Source organism: Chiloscyllium punctatum, chromosome 4, assembly GCF_047496795.1.
Source record: "Chiloscyllium punctatum isolate Juve2018m chromosome 4, sChiPun1.3, whole genome shotgun sequence".
Classification (NCBI taxonomy): domain Eukaryota; kingdom Metazoa; phylum Chordata; class Chondrichthyes; order Orectolobiformes; family Hemiscylliidae; genus Chiloscyllium; species Chiloscyllium punctatum.
In genome coordinates this window covers 42062402-42088307 of record NC_092742.1, presented here as the reverse complement: position 1 = coordinate 42088307, position 25906 = coordinate 42062402, and the positions used below count along the sequence as shown (strand labels likewise).

The 25906-nt window shown below is 37.8% G+C and overlaps 1 protein-coding gene across 3 annotated transcripts in view; it reads right to left on the bottom strand.

The window, feature by feature from the left end:
• Positions 1-25906, bottom strand: part of LOC140476222 (kelch domain-containing protein 1) — an 81305-nt gene that overhangs the window by 12830 nt on the left and 42569 nt on the right. For all 3 annotated transcript variants that reach the window (XM_072568477.1, XM_072568475.1, XM_072568476.1), the window contains 6 exons: positions 25811-25889; positions 19945-20028; positions 17680-17760; positions 15853-15911; positions 12349-12461; positions 5459-5531 (listed from right to left, as the gene is read on the bottom strand). In XM_072568477.1, the coding sequence (XP_072424578.1) occupies positions 5459-5531; positions 12349-12461; positions 15853-15911; positions 17680-17760; positions 19945-20028; positions 25811-25889 (489 nt within the window). The remainder of the gene's footprint in view (positions 1-5458; positions 5532-12348; positions 12462-15852; positions 15912-17679; positions 17761-19944; positions 20029-25810; positions 25890-25906) is intronic.

The window sequence follows — 25906 nt, the reverse complement described above, 5'->3', positions numbered from 1 at the left end:
TGGTAAACTTGGTCAGCATGGACAAATTGGTCTATTTCTGTGCCGTATGACTCTGAGTAAATGCAGAATGGGAAGACCTAGGTATTATAACATACCATACAGGAGAAGCCTTGGGAAGAGAAAAAATAATTAGAATCTAAACTGTTTCTCTCAATGTATTCTAACCCACCATACCCAAAATAATTTTCAGACACAGGCTTCCTGCAGAACACCAACAGAAGTAATAACTGAAGTGGTACATAATAATTAAATTTATAAGCAGCCTGATGGCCTCTCATGTTCCCATTCACCTCCATAAGGACCTTCAAAATTCCATTTTGATAATATGGTAATGCTCACTTTGAATAAATGTAGTAGGCAAATCAGTTTACAAGATCAAAATTAAAATGAGCTTATTTATAACTTAGAATATCTCTATCAGGTTTTTAAAAAAATTCTAATAGGTACACCAAATGTGCTCCAGCTGGCCTCAACACTTGCCTAGGGAGTGAAATTAATCAGCTTCAGTTTTCACTTTTGGTCACCATTTAATCAATGTAAAAGAGTGTGAATTTGGATGAGGGCATGATCTAACTTCCCTAAGACACCCTTTACAGCCTAGGCTGATATTGTTGAAAGAATGAAATATTGAGATAGCTTAGAACTTCAGAAGATTAGGGAGAAAAGAATAAATTAAATTCGGGAACAGTAATTTTCTTTTTTCAAAAAACAAATTATTCCCTTACAATATAGCTTCAGAGAGCTGTTTTAACAGAAAAACTGAACATATGTTTCAGAATTTTAATGATAGATCCCACATATTCATTTTCTTCACAGTTCTCTTTGTAACAGAGGGCTGCAACTGTTACCAACACTACTCTTACAAACAGAAGATTTTTTTCCTATAAATTCCTTAAGATTTGAGATTATAACCAGAGCCTCCAACCAATACTGTGTATTGTTAGAACTGGTACATTAGATCCAACACAGCAACACCACTTCAGATATTAGCACCAAATATCAGTTGGTGGAGCACACTTGCATTCTTGGGAAGTTCTTGTAGGCGATTTTTATCAATTCCATGTGAGCATGTGAAGTAGATGCAGACTTAATTCTCCGAAAAGGTAACTCGTGTTAACCCTTTAGACATGATGCCATTATGACAAACAGACTAAAAAAAGGAGGTTCTACATTCAGTACCTGTCTAAATTCTGCTGTTTTTATATGGAACCAATGTCATTATTTCAAGATTGGATGACTTTACTGAACTGAAAGGTTTTGGTTCTTCAGTATTGCCCAGAAATTTAACTGTTTTTAATTATAGGAATCACAATGGAGAAAATAAACTCGGCTGTAACAAAAGGATCTTTCTAATAGATTCTAAATTTTAAACCTGATGTAGAATAAACATTTACAAAGGCGAGGATAAATGGCAAAACCAGTAAGAACTGATTCATTACTACAATACTTCTTAACTGGAAAGCAAAAATAGCAAATTGTACATGAGAATAATTATGTGGAGAGGAAAATTATGTTAATTTTGGTTATAAAATCCTTTCTAGGATATTTTATATGAATTTGCCCCATCATAGTACAAAACATGCCCTTAATTTGTGAGGAATCAGCAAATAATGTAGTTCTACCGAATCAGGCTATTTTTCCAGTTGTAACGTAAAACAGAATAAAATCCCGTCCGTCTGAATCATGTGACATGATTGTCCAACTTTAAATATTCTAAAGCTGAATTTGGCATTCTGAGGATATATAATATAATAGATTCAAGTTTTAACACCTTTACTCCCAAAACAACTGTTTTCAAACACATTTTTGATATTTACATAAAGCTTTAAATTAAGGATTCTAAAAGGGGAAAGATACATTTACGACATTCCTTTCTTATTACAAACTAAATCTAGCAATATGAAACTTTCTATATTCAACATTAGATCAAGTGACAAAAACAGAAATTGCTGGAAATGCTCAGTTCTGAGGAAGGATCACTGGACCTGAAACATTAATTCTTATTCCACTCCATAGATGCTGCCAGATCTGCTGAGCTTTTCCAGCAATTTTGTTTTTGATCTGATTTCCAGCATCCGCAGTTCTTTTGGTTTTTATAAGATCTAGTGAAGCCTGTACAATTCATTTTTTCTAATAATCTGGCAATGTAAAGTAATCTAAGCAATATAACCATGTAATATAATCCGAAAGCATGCAGTGCACTTAACTGATCTGCTACAACAATCACCCTACATTAACTACACATATTTACTATTATAATTTTTCCCACCTTGTAGTGATCTACGAAGCAGTCTACATTTCCTTGCCCTGCACTCTGCATCTGCCTTTGCTTTCCTCACCTCATCAAAACCTTTGTCTCATGACTTGCTGCTGGTAAACTCCTGCCTGGTCTGCTTCATCGTAGAACATGGAGTAGACTTTCCTGACTCGAGCTTGTTGAAATCCTAGCTTGCAACCTGATGTTTTTTTTGTACAGACTGTAACAGTGCTCTATTACGCTTGGTAGCTGCTAATCTAAAACGGTGCAAAATGTCACTGCTGTACCTAGTATAAATTCTATTACAGAATGTTGCAATTATTCATTCATATAATAAGACGGGAATTTTTAATAAAAGCCAAACCACAATGTAAAAATACTCAACAGTACAGTACATACAAAAGTAATTATTAAAACTATCAAAGCAAACAACACCCTGTATCAATGTTAATAAAGATACAAACATCATACTGCAGAAATATGTACAGTTCATCAAGTACTGCTCTAATTTAAGCACCCAATCTGCAAACAACTATTTAATGCAAATTTTTCAGGGCAAAATCAGGCTTTTTTTTCATACTCGCAAATTAATTTAAAGCATGCATTTTGCACCAGTATTAAGCATTTGGATATTTTTGACATGGTCTTAATCTACTATATCATTCTGCATAAATAAATTCCTCTGATTGGAAAATGGGAGAATGTGTTTTTGTTAAGATGATACATAATTAACTGCTAAAATGAAATGGTATTCTCAGAAATTGAACATTTCAAAGATACCTATTCACATAAGCTTACTAGTGGATGATTGTACAGAAACAGTCATTCTCCCATTAATAGATTATTCAGGTCGTTATAAAAAAGTAAAACAGGAATCAAAAATTTTCATCAAGATTAAGGAATTATTGTGAAGGCATTCAGCTTCAAACTCATGCCCTGATCATTATTTAATTTATATATGTTTTATAAGTATTTGCGACATATTAATATATTAAAATAACATGTAGTAACTTTGGTTCCTTCAAATGTTTCTAGTAATATCGTGAAAATCTCCTCAATCACTTTTGCTGCTCCTAACTCAAAGATGAAGTAGATTTGTAACTGGTTGCTAAGTTAACTGATTTTTAGCACTGAAAAACATTATAATCTGAAATTTCATTTAACATTATCATGTAGCAAACGTTGACAAAAATGTTTCACTATATACATGACCAACTACAAAACTATATCATCTTCTTCAGTACTAAAGCAGCTCATGCAGTCTAATCTAAACTGTAGTTGGCAGATGGGAGGGAAATGTAAAAGCAGTACTGGGAGAAATGCTACATTTCTTTTGTTCCAATGACTTAAAAAGGTCAAATAGCATTATCTCTCGCATTTAACACCAAAATAAATATATTTCTAAATTAATGCAAATTAATACTTTTTAAAAACAATATTTTTAATGCAATGATAACTTTTCCCATATTGATTTTCTAAACAAAATAAACAGATGCTGTTTGGGATTATGACTAAATGTTGAATTCCTTGTATAAAGAGGAAATTTGCATTACTTCAAATTTCTCTACCTTAGGAAAGTTGTTTCTGATGCGAGAAATATGCTTCAATTTATTTATCCTCAGATTAAGTGTTTTAAGATTAGAAACAACAGATTAATGGATTAGTAAATGGATAACGGAAACAAAAATAACCATCTAGTCAAAACAAAATGCAAGTTTTGCAGATATTCCTCTATTTATTCCAAGAATTCAGTCAAAAATCAATCATGCATGGTTTCTAACAAAGGGAAATTCAGCAGCTTGTTCTAAGGCTTAACCAATGTTACCATGAAAAATTTGTAAAACATGCAATAATAGTTGGATAACGAATCTCATTCAGATTTGTTTTCTTCTGTGGGAAGCATTTGCTCACTATTTCTTCACACAAGTATGAGATGGACTTCAGTGTGAGACACACAGAAGAAAATACAGACTGTGTCCAGACACCCAATCACAGTATCACAGCAAGGAATCTGATAAATGCTGCAAGTGAATTAGTCAAAATAGTGGTTAACTGATTAATCTCAAATGAAAAAAAGTTGGATTAAAGAAAGTTAAATTAAATCAAAATTAATTCATTGAAAAAAGCCTGAAGCTAAATAGATTTAAATTGAACATGTTCATTTTACTTTTGCTCTTGCCTTATTTTCTTTAAAAGAATATCTGACATTAGTCTAGCACTTGAAAGGGGCACTGATCATCTCCCCTTATTCTTTATAAACCATCCATAAATTTAGAAAACCACAAATTTAGACTAATCCTGTATTTTTTCAGTTCCAGAAAAGATAGTTTTTTCTGACCTATAGGAGATAGATGCACCTATCATTTGACATATTTTATGGTTTAGAAATTATCTTTGTTGCACTTTTTCCTCAACTATTTCAAGTAATTACGTTTCTGCTAAGCAAGCTTTGTAAACTTGCAGTTTAGTTAACAATATTAATGAAACAGGATTCTGAAGCAAATGTTGAGCATAATTCTTAGGAGTATATGCATTTGGTTTTCTTGCATCACCTACCTCAGCACCTAGTAACTGATTTTTTCCAAAATAGGACAATATAGTCTGGAACAGACTTCTGTAATTGTTGTAAGTGCAGGTGGAGGTAAAAACCTTCCTATTTTCAATTCTTCCCTGTGGGGAAGTATCAAGCCATTTTTCACCGAATTCTAAAATGACACAGAAATTGTGAACTTGCCTTGCAGATAATTGCAGGTGCAAGTTAAATAGTGCAGCATTACATACTAGTACTCTAATTAGATGTGTTGTTTTATATTAGCAGTATCTCTATAGTTTCTTTTCCAAATTAATTTATTTTTTAATTAGGCTTTTTTCCCAAATTAGGTTAGTTAAATTATTATAATTCCTATTTAAAAACTGATTCTGTACTTCAAACAATTTAGAACTGGTCAGTGCACCTTTAGTGTTAGAGATTCTGCAGATGATTGAGGATATAAATAAAATTGCCCACTTGTTACAACATATATATAAATTGACATAAATGTTACCTTCATTGTCGTCTTGTACCTGTCCACTGCCTAAATATTGAAATATGGCTAAATCTGAAAAAATCTTATTAAATAATAGAAGATACTGAATATTGTTTATGTGCAGTATAAACAATGTTATATTCTTCAGTAGAAACTCTAAGCGGCTTGTTTTTACCTTGGTCTATTTCTAGGGCAGTGTTCTAATTGCCTCCATTCTGCAGCTCCAACATTGTAAATCCATGCATCACCTGGAAGAAATAAGGAACGTTACTTCTGACTTAAAGCTGAAGTCATCACTGCTATTAATAATTTATAACTGGAACTGGAATAATGATAGATTACCTACATTCCGGTGCAATGGTTGTTGTTTAACTGAGAATTATATTTCACATACAATTAAAGGGGTTGAATATTTATTCTTCTTCAGGTGTACCTTTGGTAGAGGAGCACATAATGGTGTCGTGTCCACCACCTTCCCACCTATCCACAAGCTCACCTTAGAACAAGCTGCTGAATAATATGGAGGGTAAGCGGCTGCAAATATCAGTGTCAGCATACTGCACATAAACAATTACAATTCAATTAAGCTTGTTGAAAGATCACTGACTCTAGTATTATCCTACGTACACCATAAAATGGTTTGCATGGACAGTCAGGCAAGAGTGACCAACACTTATCAAAAACAGCATGAAAGTATGAAGGGTACTGTCTTACCATCTTTGGAGGGCAGCGTATACCCACTGGGGATTTCCCCAAGACAACAGCACTCCTCCTTTCTTCCTACTCATCCCTCCCTCAGGTGGAGAAAGGCTCCAGGCCCAATACCTGTGAATTACTCACCCCAGGATCCATGAGGCCTCCTTCATGGGCCCACCTACACAGTCCTGGCAGTGCCAACTACCAAAGCTCTGGTGCTGCATGGACTGTTGAAGTTGCAATACGAATACGGGACAGCTGCAGGAGATGGGTCTTCCTCCACAACAAGGATGCTATGGCTGCAGAGTGGGGGTATGTATGCATGTACGTCTGTGTAGTACATATAATCAGTTTCTGATCAGACCATTCAATCATAAATAATGTGCAACGGTGCAAGTTTATACTCATCAGGAAAAGGATGAAAAGAACAGTTTTCAGGAAAGCTACATTTGCATACAAGGTAGAAGGGATTACATGGTTACACGAATAAGGTAGGTAAGGAAGAATGAGAGAAGGTTTGACTGAAGGATAAATGGTGACTGGATTGGATGGGTTGAATGTGCTGGACATCATATATTGCACTAAAATTCTCTTAAAAGGTTAAGTTAAACATCTTTAAGTTAAACGTGTGGGCAGCACGGTGGCACAGTGGCTAGCACTGCTGCCTCACAGCGCCAGGGACCCAGGTTCAATTCCCACCTCAGGCGACTGACTGTGTGGAGTTTGCACATTCTCCCTGTGTCTGCGTGGTTTCCTCCAGGTGCTCCGGTTGCCTCCCACAGTCCAAAAATGTGCAGGTTAGGTGAATTGGCCATATTAAATTGCCCATAGTGTTAGGGGCAGGGGTAAATGTAGGGGAATGGGTCTGGGTGGGTTGCGCGTCGGTGTGGACTTGTTGGGCTGAAGGGCCTGTTTCCACACCCTAAGTAATCTAATTTAATCTTGTATAGCCACTTTTAAACATTGTAATTATACCCAGATCCATCACTTCCTCAGGAAGTCCATTCCACATGCGAACCACCCTGTATAAAAAAATTGCGCCTCATGGTCTTTTTTAATTCTTTCTCCTCTCACCTTAAAAATGTCACCCCTAGTCCTGAAATCCCATATTCTAAGGCAAAGACAGCTACCAACTAACACACAACTGTAAAATCAACTGAATTGCTCAAATCAGGTGGTGTTTGCAAAATACAAATCAGCAACTTGTTATTAAATACAAAAAGGTCTCATACCTAAAAACCTAATAAACCATTACTTCATGAGTGCCAGTTCATAGTACAGAACACAGAAATAACTCTTGCCTATCTAGAAGTTGCTCTCTCCACCGAGGGTGTGTTCTGTGGGGGTCCATTTTCTAGCAAAGAAGGCAACCAAGTTCAATGTAAAACTCTAGAAAGCCTGTGGCTGACTCATGGAAAACTGAACAAACCTAAACATCAGAACCATTTTACCTACTCTATTAAATGTCAATCAGCTGTTTTCTATAGATCCCATCATTCCAGAACTGGTCCACTACATTTCAAATACTGTTTATCTAATGGTTCATAAATCCATATAATTTTCAGTCTTATTCTTAAACAGAAAATCATGCAGCAACTGATGAATTAACAACACAGTAATAAATGCTACTCTCCAAAGAGATTTTTTTCTCATACTTCATTTGAATTTCTGAATGAGATTTCTAATTTTCTTCATATATTGTAAAAATTTTAATAACATATAAAAGGTAATTAGCTTAATGCTAGTAAGTTTCCTAACATATACATGTTTACATTAGCTTTGGGCTGGATTGTCTGAGGAGTGGTAATCACATGGATATTGACATTTTGCTCCTTTTTTACATGATGAAAGAGTTGTGCATTTCTAACAGGAGATTCTGATTGGGGCTTTTTCAGAAACATGAAGCTATAATTTCATTCTGAGAAACTCCTTGTAGTGCAGTAGTCAGGAGAAGACAAACTACACCAATCAGTTACCATATTCTGTGATTTAAAAGTCGAACATCACAGACATTAACTTTGTCAGCGCCTGTGAAAGGGTAAGTACATGCTTTAGGTGAGAGTTTACAGTGCCATATAATCTAGATAAGTAGAGTATCAGGTAGATAGGTTGACAGGTATGTAAGGTACCAGGTGGGGAGACAAGAGGGCCAAGCAAGTGATGGAGCTGTTTAGGGTAGGTCAGGGTGTGTGGAAGGTCTGGCGGTCAGGAAAGGCTCCGGTCAAGTCCAGAGACGGAGGAGAGGGGATTGTCTGCATCAAGTCTGCACCAGTCAAAAACAACTACCTAACTATTCCAAACCCATTTTCCAGCCCTTATCCAATAGACTTGTTTGGATTAGACTACTTAAATTCCTTACAGTGTGGAAACCGGCCCTTCGGCCCAACAAGTCCACACCGACCCCCCAAAGTGCAACCCACCCACACCCATTCCCCTACATTTACCCCTTCACCTAATACTACGGGCAATTTGGCATGGCCAATTCACCTGACCTGCACACTTTTGGACTGCGGGAGTAAACCGGAGCACCCGGAGAAACCCACGTAGACAAGGGGAGAATGTGCAAACTCCACACAGATAGTTGTCCAAGGCTGGAATTGAACCTGGGACCCTGTTGCTATGAGGCAGCACTGCTAACCACTGTGCCACCGTGCCGCCCACTTTATCTTGGCATCACAAGTGCACATCTAAATACATAAATGTTATGAGAGTTTCTGCTTCTAGAACAGAATCTTCAGTGGGGAAGGTTCCATCATGCCCATATTGGCCCTCTGAAGAGTATCCCACTCAGGCCCACACCCTACCCTATTCCTGTTATCCTGCATTTCCCATGGCCAATCCATCAAAACTGCACATTTTTGGACTGTGGGAGGAAACCAGAGCACTTGGAAGAAATCCATGCAGACAAAGGGAGAATGTGTAAACACCATACAGTTGCACGACGATGGAATCGGACCCAGGTCCCTGGTGCTGTGAAATAGCAGTGCTAACTACTGAGCCATCATGCCATTTGCATTACCCTTAGTGAGTTCCAGATTTCCATCACCATTCGACTGAAAAGAAGTTTCCTCACATCCCCTCTACATGTCTTGCACTTTACCTTAAATCTATGTCCCCTGGTTATTGGATCTCTCCACCAAGGGGAAAAGGTTCCTTCCTATGTACTTTGTCTAAGCCTCATAACTTTATATAGCTCAAACACGCTTCCTCCATCAGTCTCCTCTGTTCTAAGGAAAACAATCCCAGTCTATCCAATCTCTCTTCACAATTAAAACTCACTATCAAATCCTTCCTGGAATCCACATTATAGAACAGCACACAATACTCTATGCAGTTTTCAGCAACACCCCCTTGATCTTAAACTCTATGTCTCAGCTAATGAAGATAAGAATCCCATGTGCCTCCTTAACCATTTTATCTACCTGTCCTGCTACCTTAAATGACAAGTGTACAAGCACAAGGTCCCTCTGATCCTCAGCGCTTCCTAGGGTCCTACTGTTCATCATGTATTCCCTTGCCATGTCTGTCCTGCCCAAGTACATCACCTCACACTTACCTGGATTGAATTCTATTTGCCACTGATCAGTCCATATGATCAGATTGTCCATATCCTCCTGTAACTTAAGGTTGTTCCTATTTACTGCCCTATCAATTTTCCTACTTTCAGAATTTACTGATCAACTCGCGTACATTCTGGTCTAAATCTTTTATACCACAAATAGTAAAGGCCCAACAATGACCCTACAGAAACTCACTGGACACAGACTTCCAGTTACAAAAACACCCTCAACAATCACCTCTGCTTCCTGCTACTCAGCAATTTTGCATCCAATTAGCCAAATTTCCTCGGATCCTATGGGTTCTTACCTTTGCTATCAGTCTCCGAAGCAGGACCTTCTCAAAAGCCTTGCTGATATCCAAGTAGACTACATCAAATGCACTGCCCTCATCTACAACCTGGTCACCTCTTGGAAAAATGTTGAATTTCAGTTCAATATTATTTCTTATTGCCTTAGAGTGTAGCATGCCTGTTCTCAAAAAAATTCCCGATGTTTTTCCTTTCACAATCAGCCCCTCTGCCCTTGCCCCTGTCAATAACCTCTCTTCACTAGTAGGCAGTTCTGACCAATTTCTGCCAAAAGATGAAACTTACTTGATTAAAACTTCAGGCGAATTTAATTTTCATATTACTGGTAAATAAGTTACACCATATTTCTTTGCTTTTTAAAGGTTACTTTGTTCCTGATTGAAATGGTGTACTTTCCTAAATGCCTACAATTTGTGGTTTGCTGGGAAAAATCCATAAGTACCGAATGGCAGTGTTACTTTTATATTTAGTGATTTAGCTTACTTTGAAAGTTACTTCAGCTGGAATATGCAATTTACACATGTGCAATATGATGTTTCAACCTGTATATTTTTTTTTACCCTCAAGCAAACATGTCCATAGAAATGTAACTTACTGCTTTAATATTGATTCCCATGGGAAAAAAATGCTTCACTTAAGAATGTTTCACAAAGTTGTGATTTTCATGAAGGCAACCATTACTTTAAGTGAGGACTTCCCTTATTTCATACAGTTCTGGTCACCATATTTAGATACAATGAAGATTTACAAGTAAATGATTGGGTATGCATATCTGGAAAAGATCGAAAGATTGGGCATCTGAACCAAAGGTTAAAAAAGTGATTATCCATATGGTGACAAGTTGTAGACCTCGGAGGTGCAGAGAAATGTGGGTGTCTTAATGCATGAATCACAGAAGGTTAGTGCGCAGGTACAGCAAGTAATCAGGAAAGCTAGTGGAATGTTAGGTTTTATTATGAGGGAAACTGAATGTAAAAATAGAGGTGTTACACTTCAGTTTTAAAGGATATTGGTGAGACCACATCTGCAGTGATCAATGTACCAATGGAAGCACGTTAATCTGTTGGAAGCAGTTCAGAGCAGGTTTACCAGACTAATACCTGCTTGAGTGGGCCTCCTTGAGGAAAGGCTCGATAGTCTACCCTTGTATCCTCTGAAATTTAGAAGAGAGGGAATTTAATTGAAACATATAACATCCTGAGGGGATTTGACTGCAAAGGATGTTTCCTCTTGTGGAAGAATCTGGAACTGGAGGGTCACAGTTTAAAAGTAAGTTGTCACCCATTTGGACAGAGATAAAGATTTTATTTTTTCTCAGAATGTTGACAGTCTCTAGAATTCCCTTGCTCAGGGGAGGTAAATAGATTCTTTATTTCTAATGGGATTAAAGATTACTGACAGTATACAGTAATATAGGCTGGAGGTTAACATTGGATCAGCCACGATCTTATTAAATGGCAGAGCAGGCTCAAAGGGCTGAGTGGCCTACTTTTGTTCCTTCTCCTAAGAAAAGATTGAGAGGTTTTTAAAAATGATGAATGGTTTGATGGAGTGGATACAGAGAGAATATTTCCACTTGTCAATACAAGATAATCATTAAGAAATCCAATACGGAATTCATCCAGGGTGGTAACAACGTAGAACTCGTGACAACAGGTGATGTTTTAAGCAAATAGTATTGAAACATTCAAGGGAAAACTAGGCAAGCATGAAGAAGAAAGGACTAAATGGTTATGACTATAATTTTAAATAAGAAAGGAGGCTTGAATAAAATATATATCAAATGGTTGGGCCAAAAGGCCTGTTTCTATGCTGTATATCTAAGTACAAGCTTTATTATTTATCCAAGAATATTAATAACAGACACTTGTTTTGCACAAACATGCAATATGCTTTTTAAAATCACGTTAAGAGGGCTCCTTACATTTCTTGTCGCAAATCATCAGCAGTCTCTCTAATCCATCTCAATGCTCTAAGCTTCAAAATGATGGACTGACAGGGTTGCCCAAAGTTCTCCAGGAATGAATGGCCGAGGATATTTCAGTACAATATATTTTCCCAGCAGTGCTGTCACCCTCCCCAATTTATGATGCATCCACATAAAATAAGCAATACCATCTACGAACAACTGAGAGTAGATTGGTCTGAGCCCCAAAGTTAAGAGTTGGAAAATCATGGATAATTGTGGAACAAAGTTTGAGTACAGAACGAAGACATTACAAATGGGCAGGGAGGAAAAAGAGGAGCTATCAGCACTGTGGAAAGTAGGATCATGGAGAGGGGAGAATGAGGGTTGGGGATATATCAGGGATTGCAGGGAGAGGGAAAAATACTTCAGGGGATTTTAGACTTGGTTGGACTGTCACTACAATAGAAGTGTAGCTTAAAAGAGAAAATGAAAATGGAGAAAAAGAAACGTAGCCAACAACACTTTTCCAAGAAAAAAGGGTGTGGCTGTAGTCATATCTTCTGTACAAAGGAAAACAAATGTGCATACTTACTAAGAGGTTGACTTTCTGCACTTAATCCCCCAAAAAGGAAAAGCTGATCATCTGTCACAGGAGTCAAAGTGTGCCATGAACGACCCTGTGGACGTACTCCTTTAATAGTAATTCTAAAGATAAGATACAGGGTAGGAAAAAAACAGTAATTTTATATCTATCTGCTCCTTATTCAAAAACCACACAAATAAGTGTCTTTCCAAAGTATTAAACATGCATTTACCTTGTACAAATGATGAAATTTTATTCATCTTTATGAAAGACGTGACATTTGCTGTGATTTATGAATCTTAATTTATTTTTTTTAAAAAGGAGATAGGTTATGTTCCAATAACTGTGCATGTTTTCTCACTACAGCAACTATTTTGACTGCGGCTCACCCCAAACACTTTTCTGAAAGCCAAATGTAGAAGATCCCTTCCAAAGTTATCAATCCTCTGAATTAAAACATAATTTAATGCACAAAGGTTCTTGGACAGTGTGCCAGATAGTGAACACTAAACTCTTATTCATTCAAGTAAAGTACTGGAAATAGTACAGGAAACAATATACACTTCAGATCTCAAACTGATAAAACAAAATTATACATTTTGAAGCATCTTCACTAATTAAAAGCAAGCAATCTTTAGCGAGATTTTGTGGTTTTGAAGAACTTTGTCCAGTAAAACTCAGTACTTGGAAGCATGTAACCTTTATGAAAAGTTTTTACATGAGAAATAATCTTCATGAAGTCAATTAATAACTTTCAGTTAAAAGTTTTAGAATTTGATAATTATTTATTCATTATTATTATATTTTCCATCAAAATGTAACAAAATTCATGCTCTTCTGCGCTGAACTACTTATGTACCTACTCCACTAATCAAAATTTTCACTAAATTTTCCTCAGTTTGGCATGACCCCTAATTAGTTTGCTTGTGTCTCAATTCAAACATTTATAAAAATAGAAATGAGGATTCCATCACTCAAATCTGAGAAGCATTCAGTTACACCTCTGCACTTATTGCTTCCATTTATCTTTTACCAATGTAAGAGCGTTTTCTTTGTATTCATGAGCCAGATCTGCCATTGTGATTCAATGGTGGAAGAGGCTCAAAGGGTCATTTAATCCAATTTTACACCAAACACCTGTGATTTCTATGGCAACATTTCAAACATTTTTTGAAAATCTGCACATATGTCCATATTGTTTAAACTCTCTGTCATATAAATTCAGTTAAATCAAACATAACGTGTCTTTTAAACTGACCATCATTTATTAGTTTACATGTAAGTATTTACTGATTCTATCCTGAATTATCAACTAATCAAATTTTTCCTCTGGTGATTGTCTGCTGGAAATGAAACTAATTCAGGAGAATCCAAGATGAAGTTGTTGGATCTAAAACCACTTCATTTCGGTCGGAACAAAGTGGATTTAACCAAGACTAACTGGTTGGACAAAATGATAAACTGAATGACAGTAAAAGATGTTCAAAAAGGAGATTACTAAGTTTTTTAAAAAATCATGACTAAGAGTAAAGGAGCTGAATAAAATACATGGATAAGTCTTCAATCACAGCTCTATCATCTCTCAGGCTGCCTATATCTATCTTTATAACATTACCTGACTCCATTCCTGCATTCCTCATCCATGTTTTTGTTACCTGTAGATCTGACCATCCCAATGCAATGCTTGAAAGTCTGCTACAGGTACCCTCCATTAATCTTAGGTCATCCAAAGTCTACTGCCTATGTGCCAACTTGTACAAGTCCTGTTCACTAATTAACCCTATGCTCATTGACTTGTATCAATTTATAAATAAGCAACAATCAATTTTGAAATTCTCATTTTCAAATCTTTCCAGTGTCTCATCCACTCCATCTGTAAATTCCTCCAAACCCACAATCTTTCAAGTTGTGCTTCTCTTCAGTATCTCTGACCAAGTGCTCCAGTGTTAGCAACTGCCAAAACCCCAAACCACAGAATTTCCTCTTCATCTCTCTTCCCTCCTTTGTGACATAGAAAATAGGATCTCATGCGGGCCATTTGGCCCTTCAATGTGATCACGGCCAATCATCCAGCTCAGTACCCTGTTTCTGCTTTCAGGAACATCCTTTTTGTGTTTACCCTGCTCATGACACTACTTACATTCACCTCTTTGACCAAAGGTCACCTATTTTTGACCAAGATGGAAGAAAGAAGGTGGTGGTGGAGAGTTGGTTTCCAGATTGGAGGCCAGTGACCAGCAGGGTGCTGCAAGGATTGGTGCTAGGTCCACCGCTTTTCATCATTTATATAAATGAGTTAGATATGAACGTAGCAGGAATGGTTAGGAAGTTTGCACATGACACCAAAATTGGAGGTGCAGTGGACAGTGATGAAAGCTACCTCTGAGCGCAACCACATCTTGGTCAGATGGGCCAATGGGTTGAGGACTGGGAGATGGAGTTTAATTTATATAAATGTGAGGTGCTGCATTTTGGAAAGGCAATTCAGGGCAGGGCTTATGCACTTCATGGTAACATCCTAGGGAGCGTTGCTGAACAAAGAGACCCTGGAGAGGTTCAGTGTTCTGGAAAGTAGAGTCCAAGGTAGATAGGATAGTGAAGAGGACATTTGGTATATTTGCCTTTATTGGTCAGTGCAATGAGTATAGGAGTTGGGAGGTCATATTGCAGGACATTGGGTGGGCCACTTTTGGACTACTGTGTGTAATTCTGGTCTCCCTGCTATAGGAAGGATGTTTTGAAACTTGAAAGGGTTCAGAAATAATTTACAGGGTTGTTGTCAGGGTTGGAGATTTTGAGCTATAAGGAGAGGCTGAACAGGCTGGGGCTATTTTCCCTGAAGCATCAAAGGCTGAGGGATGACTTTATAGAGGTTTATAAAATCATGAGGGGCATGGATAGGGTAAATAGGGAAGTTATTTTCCTCAGAATGGGGAAGTCCAAAACTAGAGGGCATAGGTTTAGGGGGAGAGGGGAAAGATTTAAAAAGGGACCCAAGTGGCAATGTTTTCATGCAGAGGATGATGCATTTATGGAATGAGTTGCCAGAGGAAATGGTGAAGGCTGTACAATTACAACATTTAAAAGGCATCTAGATGATTACATGAATCGGAATTCCTTAGAGGGATACGGGCCAAATACTGGCAAATTGATCTAGATTAATTTAGGAAATCTGGTCAGCTTGAATGAGTTGGACTGAAGGTTCTGTTTCCATGCTGTATAGTTCTATGACTCTGATTATTGGCCATTTATCCTAGCACTGCCGTATATGGCTGGCCATCAAATTTTGCTTTATAATGCCTCCATAAAGCACTTCAGAGATGTCTTATGCTAAGGGTTCTATATAAAAACTAGTAGTTCTTCCCTGTCAGACAATGGTGGGAAGGTTTCCAAATAGAAGGTCAACAGATTTTCAACATTAACAAGTCACTAGGAGAAACATTAATCAAGGGAAAAGGTGGACTACTGCTTACACATAATCTACATATTTATATAGAAAACAAAACTACTTACTCTCCTGACCAAGTCCACGTATCTAAGTTCAAGCAGTGCAAATCATTAATTCTCGTTTCCTGGAAATCAAGCAGTGATATATTTTACACATCAACAGAAGTATCTAATTTGTGGTTTGTCCACACATTTAAAGAAATCTCAACTTATCTACCGTGGCAATACTCAACAGACATATGAGACAATATAAATGGATCTATATTGGATCCGTGTGAAGAGAAATCAATTAAGAAATGGTGACATTCTTGCTCCAGAATTATATGCTGACATACAGTTTTTCAATTTTATTACTCAAGCTCCTATCAAGTTACACACTGGGAGTCCCACATGTTGTGTTTTTAAATAGTCTACAAAATAAAAAATATATAACACAAGTATTTACAATAGTAATTAAAAGAGTAATAGTAAAAATTAGTGAAATGTATTTTTTGATGATGCATAACAGGGAATTTGAACCTAAAGAAATCAACACCGACCACATGCATCAGGGCCCACAGATGGCAAAATAATTCTGTGAATTTAATGTTGTAACTATCTAGAAATTATTGGCTTAGCAAACTACAATGGGTGCCATAAATCGAAACTTCAGCAACAATGATTTAAGACATAGCTACTATACCAAGCAAATTCAAATAAGTTAGCGGACCAGCAAACATCAGTGAATAAATTTATATACAGCAATCACAAGTATATCAAATGAAGTACAGAAATGAATTAATAAATGATGGCTAATAAACATACCAAAGAACTTAATAGAGCCACAAGTAATTTATTAGCAATGATTAAGTTGATTAAATGAATGATCCTGTGAGGAAAGTAGTGGCAAAGACATAGTAGTCAATTCACCTTTGTCCTTTATCCCTTTTTCCTCCAAAGAACACAAACCTATTGAGCATTTCTGTGCTTTGAGTTATTACATTGGATTTTCGAAATTTTCCTTTCCCTTTAGGCATTTCTTGAAAACTGTTGAGTAGCTTTGATAAATATCCTGCGCATTTGAATTTCAGCATAACGTGAAGTTTTGGATCTTTAGAATGAGGAAGGTATGGAATCCAGGAACACTGGGGGAAGAGGTTGGGCTTAGGATCACTCAGTCACAGGGTTTCAAACAGTTTGGGAGAATATCCAAGGCCTGAATTTAACACTGTGTAATTGGGTGAATTTTGAATAAGTTAAAATCTCATCTCCAGGATCTATCAGACATAGGGACAAATGATCTTGCATAATTTGTAGAAGAGATTTTTGAGGTTAGCAGCAAGGGGTTTCATTCCATTGGTACAACTGGAAGAAGTTTTCAGTGTTGATTCCAACTGATATTACTGGACAAGTCAGATCTCAAAGGTCAGATCTGACTTGATAGATCATGTTTTGATTTGTTTTTATTTAATGAAGCTCAGTGAAACTCATGCACACAATGCTTGGGAGTGAAATCTGTCACCATCATCTGGTTTGGCTTCATATGACTACAGACTAACAACAATGTAGTTGACTCTTAACTACCCTTCAAATTAAGAATGGGCAATAAATGCTAGCCTAGTCAGTGACACTCATATTCCATGAACAAATTTTAAAAAAAACCTCCATGGTACAGTACTATTTTGCCAAGAGAAAAAAAAAGATCATTGCTACCTATCAACAAGACCTTTTAAAATGTACATATACTAAATATTACCAAATACAAATTCTGACTATTTATGATAAACATATACCTGTACAATTTTGCTTCATAAAAAATTCACCTTTCACTATACTGTCTGTGATTTAGCCTTAATAGAGGCATCAGTGTTTTTAACATTGTTTTTCAGTTAGAAGTATAGATAAACAACTCACCAGTATTCTTCCTCCAAATAAAAATCCTTTATTTCCCAGTGTGGCACATGCATGTGCTGCTCGAGGGCGAGGAGGTATTCCCTATAAAACAGTACACATTCAAGTATGTCAAAATCACAGCAAATATTTTTATAAAAACTAAATAATGAAGCATATTTTACTAAAATTAGTGCATGAGAGTAAAATTGTGTAGCCATATCTGTGAAGCAAAACTCATCTTCAGAATGAAGGCTAATCTGAGGAAAACACATGCAAGTGATTGAGAAACTCTATATATCAGTTTGTTCCAGGAGATGTTGCAAAGAGGTTTGAAAAAATAGTCAAGTTGTATACAAATCAGTCACAACTGGAGGCAATAGCAAAGTAAGGAGCTTACCTGGGCAGTGCTGACTAACTGCCTCACCTGAGAGCCAAGGGCACACAAGAATAATTGCTGAGAGCGAAAGAAAGATCACTGATAAACAATCTGATAACAGATGCCAGATACATTCCATTTTGTTCATGGTGGCAGGGGGGGTTTAAAAATAAAAGGAAGGGCACCGTGATACAATATGATACTCAAAACCTGGACATACGTGTATTATAATTTAGATGGGGAGGTTCCATGATTACTATTCATTTGAAAAGAGGGGTACTTCAACAAAAGAATTTTGATAACAAGAGTCTAAAGGTGAGTTGTCCAGCATAAGGTCCATGTACCAGAACCTAGTCTGCTATGGCTCTCGGAGGCCTGCAGACTCACAGATCAAAGTATCACTAACTGGAAGTGACAGATCTGCACAGAGCTGCTGTCCTCCATATATAAGCCATTACTATCCTGTGCTTGCTACTGAGGAGTTTGCCAGGTAGCCCATCATGTGATTGGAGCAGGAACAAACCATGTGAAAGTGAAATGTCATGCTTTGTTTTAAAGTCATACAGTCATAGAGATGTACACCACGGAAACAGACCCTTCGTTCCAACTTGTCCATGCTGACCAGATATCCCAATCCAATCTAGTCCCACCTGCCACCCCTCCAAACCCTTCCAATTCATATACCCATCCATGTGCCTTTTAAATGTTGCAATTGTACTGGACTCCACCACTTCCATACACGTACCATCCTCTGCATGAAAAAGTTACTTCTTAGGTCTCTTTTGTATCTTTCCCCTCTCACCCTAAATTTATGCCCTCTAGTTCTGGACTCCCCCACCCTAGGAAAAGACTTTGTCTATTTATCCTATCCGTGCCCCTTATGATTTTATGAACCTCTAAAATGTCACCTCTCAGCCTCTGATGCTCCAGAGAAAACAGCCCTCGGCTATTCAACTGCTCCCTATAGCTCAAATCCTCCAACCCTGGCAACATCCTTGTAAATTTTTTCTGAACCTTTTCAAGTTTCACAACATCCTTCCAATAGGAAGACGACCAGAATTGCATACAATATTCCAAAAGTGGCTTAACCAATGTCCTGTACAGCCGCAACATGAGCTGACCAATAAAGAAAAGCATACCAAACGCCTTCTTCATTATCCTATCTCTCTGCAACTCAACTGTCAAGGAACTATGAACCTGCACTCCAAGGTCTCTTTATTTTCACAGCCAAGTTGCATTCTTCTTCATCTTTGGCTGCACTCTTCCTCTCTCTCACTTTCCTGTACAGGCATTGGCCTACTAAATGACAATTGCCAAATGTAAGAATAACAACAGGAAGCGTCTTATGGGGGCAGATAGAAGTTCAGGCAGGGTGGAATGAGAAAACTTGTTTTGCTGCTTTCACAGCTTCTCCAATTACTCAATTGTAAAAATTGACAAACGTGGGGAGGGCTAGTCTGTCTTCCTGGCTCTGCTTGTTAAGCAAAAAGACAAAGACAATTTTATCAATAGCTCTGTGACTTGGTTTTATTCATTATCATTTTTATTAATTTCTTTTGCAAAAAGCAACTATTTATTCATTTGACATTGCTTTTTATTTTGCTTCATTTTGTGCTAAAGCACATCTTTCTGATCTTCATTCAGCACGCCCTTGACTGAGTCAGAATGAATGAACAAAATATTGAAATTGGCTCATCATGCAAAAAGGATAAAGTGGATATAAAGGACCCCTTCATACATGCACTTTTACAACTGTACACAACTTAGAAGATCAATATTACGACTGTAAAGCAAGGTAATACATACTTAACCATAGCTTTTACAATCATTTTAAAATTTGAATTTACTTATCAATCATGCAGCATAAAATCTGGGATAACAAAGTGGTCATCCTACAAATTTCAACTTACTCTAGTTGTTGGCTGGTACCAGATGTTTAAGTTGGGGTCAAAGACATGGATGTCATAATTCCACCCCCAGAACATCTCTTCTTCCTGAAAAAAAAACTCCTAATCAAATATGACAAAGATATCAAACATTGTTATAAATTTCAGGTCTTCATCCAAAATTATTTTGTGAATAGCATTAAAAGCATATCTGTAAATGGACCATTCAATGTTCTATATGTAAATCACTATCACTCTCAGAAAAATCTTTTTTCTTCCCCAGTTCTACCCATGTCTTTTAATCTCTATACAGACTACAAACACTGGTTCCTCTACCTTCCAGTGTAAGTTCCTCTCCAGCCTGAACAGATAACCCATATCTTGGCTTCAGGCAGGCAGCATAGCCACCTGGACATTCACACTCAGCTGCAGAAACCTATAGGCGAAAGTGAGGACTGCAGATGCTGGATATCAGAGTCAAAATTAGAGTGGTGCTGGAAAAACAGAGCAGGTCAGGCAGCATCCGAGAAGAAGGAAAATCGACGTTTCAGGCAAAAGCCCATCATCAGGTAGAAACCTATGTCAATTGTTATCAGGTCCAACGGGATGCCTGAAACCTAAAAGAATGAAGGAACATGATAGATATATTGATTAAAGGCTGACTGGGTGAGAATTCATTGTACTAGTATAGGGGGCCAGCAATTAATGCTGAGATTTAAGAATGTGTTTAAATTAAGCTCTCACTAAAACCAATGGATTCAGACTCCTCAGAAACATTTATATTCTAGTGCATAACTTGTATTCCTCTGAATATGTAGTTCCATACGACCATTTGCGTTTCTAATCACTGCTCCTATTTGAATGACTTCCTGTACCATGGTGCCATGGACAGTTTGCTAATTTACTCTGCCACCCCTGCTTTCATCCATACAGAGAGCAAGAACCTTAAGTCTGTTGGACAATTGCAAGGGCTAAGGCTCCTGCACTCCCACCATTTCATTCCTCTAAACTGCCCCATTTGAAGTCAGACTTCCTGTCCCTGATTATTGACCAAATCAAAAGACTAAGGGGTGTGACTCCCTTCTGGAACAAAACATACAAGTAATTTTCTCCCTCCATGACCTTTCAGTGTCTGTAGCTCAGCCTCCAGCTCATAACCTCTAAGCCAAAGTTCTTGCGGCCAGACATGGCAGATGTTTATCCTGGATGATAGGTGCATTCAGAAGCCTCCACATTCTGCTGCTGCAGTATTTCACCCCCTTGATGTCTTTATTTTGTGTTAATTTAAAATTAATAACCCTTACACATTCAATAGTTTTATTACAGGGCGGCATGGTGGCACAGTGGTTAGCACTGTTGCCTCACAGCGCCAGAGACCCAGGTTCAATTCCTGCTTCGTGTGACTGACTGTGTGGAGTTTGCACATTCTCCCTGTGTTTGCCCGGGTTTCCTCCGGGTGCTCTGGTTTCCTCCCACAGTCCAAAAAAAAAATGTGCAGGTTAGGTGAATTGGCCATGCTAAATTGCCTGTGGTGTTAGGTGAAGGGATAAATGTAGGGGAATGGGTCTGGGTGGGTGACAGGTTGGTGTGGACTTGTTGGGCCGAAGGGCCTGTTTCCACACTATAAGTAATCTAATCTAAAAAAAATTACCAACACTAAGTAAAATCTTACAATTACAAATAAGTTATCATTGTTTTGGAAGACAACTAAACAAAATACTGACATACAATCACTCATCTGTTTCCCTGCAACATCAGCTTTCTTTTATAATCTCAAATTGACAGATAGACAGAACCCCAGGCTCAGCTAGCTGTGAGCTGTCCACTGCCGCATACACTGTTCCAGGAAGTATTATCCCTGAACACAATCTTGCAGTGTTTCTGCAGTTGCTGTACCTGCTCCCTCTCATGTTGTTTTATGAAGCTGAGTTTCCCGCACTCTCTCATTTGCAGTTTATGAAGCACTTATTCTTTCTGTTGATTTGGATCTTAACTCGTGGGCTTTGCTGTCTGGACAGCATTTATTAGGTCTCAGTAATCGCCCTTGGTAAGGTGATGGCGAGCTGCCTTGAACCTACGACAGTCTATTTGGTGTAGATACCCCCATAATGCAGTTAGGGAGGGGAATTCCAGAATTTCTGCAAATTGTAGAGATGGGTTGTACCTACACCAAAGAGGATTCTTTGCACCGTATAGCAAAATATGCCCTACTAATCCATTAACAGTCAAATTCTCTTCGCAGACTACAAGTAACAGGAGTTGACTGAAGTTCATTAGGAAGGAAATTTCTTCCTTTTCATGTGCAGTTGCGGTCTCTTGTCACTGTATGCTGATCAATTTAATTGGAAACACCTTGCTGTGTAAAGTGAATCAGTCTAATATTAAAGGGGATAAATTCACTATATTATACTAACAACTATCAGTGTTGAAATGATACAAGAAATAAACCTCTTATGGACACATCTAATACTAATAGCAAGTTTTGGACAGTAGAAGCGACTGGTGCTCTAAAGAAAAGCTTTGTTTCATACAGCATAAAAATAGGCTGGACAGGAAGATAGAATGGCAACAAGGTCCAATTCAGATGATTTACAATCCATAAACAAAATATTCAAAAAACCTGGAGTTTTAAGTCAGCAATGATAACCAGTTCATTTATTATCTTTCAAATACGTTGTAGAATCTATTCAGATCACAAACAACTCGCAAGTGATTCTGTCAAATAATGTTTGGCGGAAATGTAGCACAGATTGTGAACTGTTTAAGACACTCTTGGTTCTGATTCAGGCATTTTCCATGTACTTATAACAATATTGTCCAGTAGAACACTACCTAGCCACAGATGTGGCAATGGCAACAATGTTGTAGCCACAATACATTATGCATGGAGCAACAATGGCTAATAGTAATGAGAAGCTTTTCAAAGCAAGATCAGCAGTTTGCAAAATCTGAACATTCATTAGATCATTTTTTAAAACAAATTGGGGCATTCAACTCCTCCACCATTCAAGATCATGGCTGAACTGATTCTGGCATTAATTCCACTTTCCTCCTTGCCCTCATAACCTTGGACTCAGAATCACACAGTACTGAAAAGGTCCTTCGGCCCATCAAGTCTGCACTAACATGTGAGAAACACCTGACCTTCCAACTAATCCCATTTAGCACCACTTGGCCTAAAGCCTTGAATGTTATTACATACCAAGCGCTCTCCAGTCTGTCAATGCCCCTTGTAAACCTCAAATCAGATCACCCCTTAGTCTCTTCTAATCCCAAAACTTCCCAAGTCCATCCAACATATCCTCATAACTTAAGTTTCCACCCCAGGCAGCATCCTGGTGAATCTCCTTAGCAGCCCTTCAAGTTTAACCACATTCTTCCTGTAAAATGGTGACCAAAAGTGCACACTACTCATAGCTCTGATCTCAGCAAAGTTCTACACAACTCCAACATGACTTCCCGGCCTTTGTAATCTATGCCTTGATTGATAAAGGCAAGAGTCCCATGTGCCTTTTTCACCACCCTACTAACGTTCCCTTCCATCTTCAAATGTTTATGGACAAACACTCCAAGATATCTTTATTCTACAGAACTTCCTAGTGTCATACCATTCCTGAATACTTCCTTTTCAAAATACTCCAAAGTGTATCAACTTTTCAGAGTTGAATTCCTTATGCCACTTATCTGCCAATTTGACAATGCCGTTTTTATCTTGTTGTAGCCCAAGACAGTCAACCTCACTGTTAATCACCCTACCAATCTTTACGTCATCCACAAATTTACTTATCCAACCTCCCACACACAGTCATCTATGTCAATTATATAAAAATGAATAAGAGGGGACTCAGCACAGATCCTCATGGTATGCTACTGGCTTCCTGTCACTAAAATCTTCTGTCATCACCCTCTTTCTCCTACAGATGAGCCAATTTTGAATTCACTATCAAATTACCCTTTATCCAATGTGCATTTGCCTTCTCGATGAGCCTCCTAAGTGGCATCTTGTGAAAGGCTTTAATGAAATCCCTACAAACTACATCAACTGCACTATCCTCTTCTATAGATCTGGTCAACTCTTCAAAAAATTCAATCAAATTTGTTAGTCATGACTTCCTATTGACAAAACCACGCTGACTCTTCCTGATCAAGCCTTGCCTTTCCAAATGGAGACAGGTGCTCTCATTTAGAATTTTTTTCCAATAGTTACTCTACGACTGACGTGAGACTCATTTGGTCTCACGTTCTCTGGCCTCTCTCCACAACCCTTCTTAAATATCAGAACCACATTAGAAGTTCTCCGGTCCTTTGGCACAACCCCTATGGTCAGAGAGGAATAAAATATTTAGGTCAGTGCCTACAATCTCCTCCCTTGCCTCCCACAGCAGTGAAGGACACAATTCATCTAGACCTAGAGATGTGTTCACTTTTTAGCCTGCCAATACCTGGATTATCTTATTCTTTCCTACGTCAATTTGCTCAACCACCCTTTAGTCTCTTCCACTGGGTTCCATAGCTTCACCCTCATTCTCTTGGGTGAGGATGGATATGAAGTACTAATTCAACATTCTACCAGTGTCCTTTAGCTCCACCCACAGCCTGCTCCCTTGGTCCCTAAAGGGACATACTCTTGCCCTCATTATCCTCTTCCCATTAATAAACTTATAATACCTTGGGATTTTCCTTACTTTTACCAGCCAGAGCTTTCTCATATCTCCTCTTTGCTTTCCTAGCTGTTTACTTAACTTCACTCTCCACTTTCTGTACTCCACTAATGCCTCTGCTGATTTGTTCCCCTTATACCTGCTAAAAGCCTTTTTTATCTTTCTCATCATATTTTGAATACCTCTGGTCATCCACGGTTCTCTGAACTTGTTTGGACTTCTCTGGTCTCCCTTAGAGCAACACTCTGTCTCATTCCACTTTGAATATACTCAATGACCCAAGTCCAAAGCTCTCCAAGGAAAAAAACTTCCCTTTATTAACAATGTTATTTAACAATCCTCTTTACCTCAGTCTGGGAAGCCCTTATTTCTAAACTGGGTCTCAAGTGCTAGCTTCCCCTCTCAAGTCACTCACGCCATGCTGTAAATAAATGCTGTGGGGAGGTTTCAAATTTTTAAACACAATGACAAAAAATAAACAGCAATAGAATAGAACAGAATATTCTTTATTGTCACTTGTACTCCAATACAGCAATATAGGAGTATAGTGAAAAGTTTTACATTTAATGGAGCCAATGTACCTAGGTACAAATCTTACGCAGTTAATAAAAAGTGTTGTTGTAGAAAAGAGAATTAAAAGGGAAGCAGTAGCATTACTTAGACTGTCTGAGAATGAGTTAGAAATGAGGTAGTTATAACACTGTGAAAAGGATTTACATTGGAGTCTGGTAAAAAAGTTCCAAACAGCTGCAGCTCAACATGTGGTGCCAGGCCCAAGTCCTGCATTGCTTCAGTCCACTCCTTATTAGCACTCAGCAGCAACAAGGTAAGTCGTGCTGTACATTAGATTGGATGATAGCTTCAAGAAGAAATTGGATAGTGCCTGCCACATGCTATCCCTGGACACTCTGATGAAGTCAAAGTACCACTTACAACTGCTGGGCAATAAACTGGATGCAATCAACCTGCATGAAGGTGTGCCACATTGAAGAAATCCAAAATTTTTTTGTAAAAAGACTTGAAGGCTTTGCATCAAAATGGTCATAGATGTTTAAGAAAATGTATATCTTAAGAACATTTACCTGTATTACATGTAAGACATTTTCAGTTAAATATGTGATTAAAACAGTATCCCCAGTCACAGAATTTCTATTGGGTAATAAATGGTGCAGAAATAGATATGAAAAACTAGATAGATGAAGTTGTAATTAGAAAGGACAGTATCTTACCCAGGAAGCTTCATTCACGTCAAATGAATCATTTAATTCACTGATTTTCTTGCATCCATAGCCGCCAAAAAAAATCAACCTGTCAGAAATTAGTTT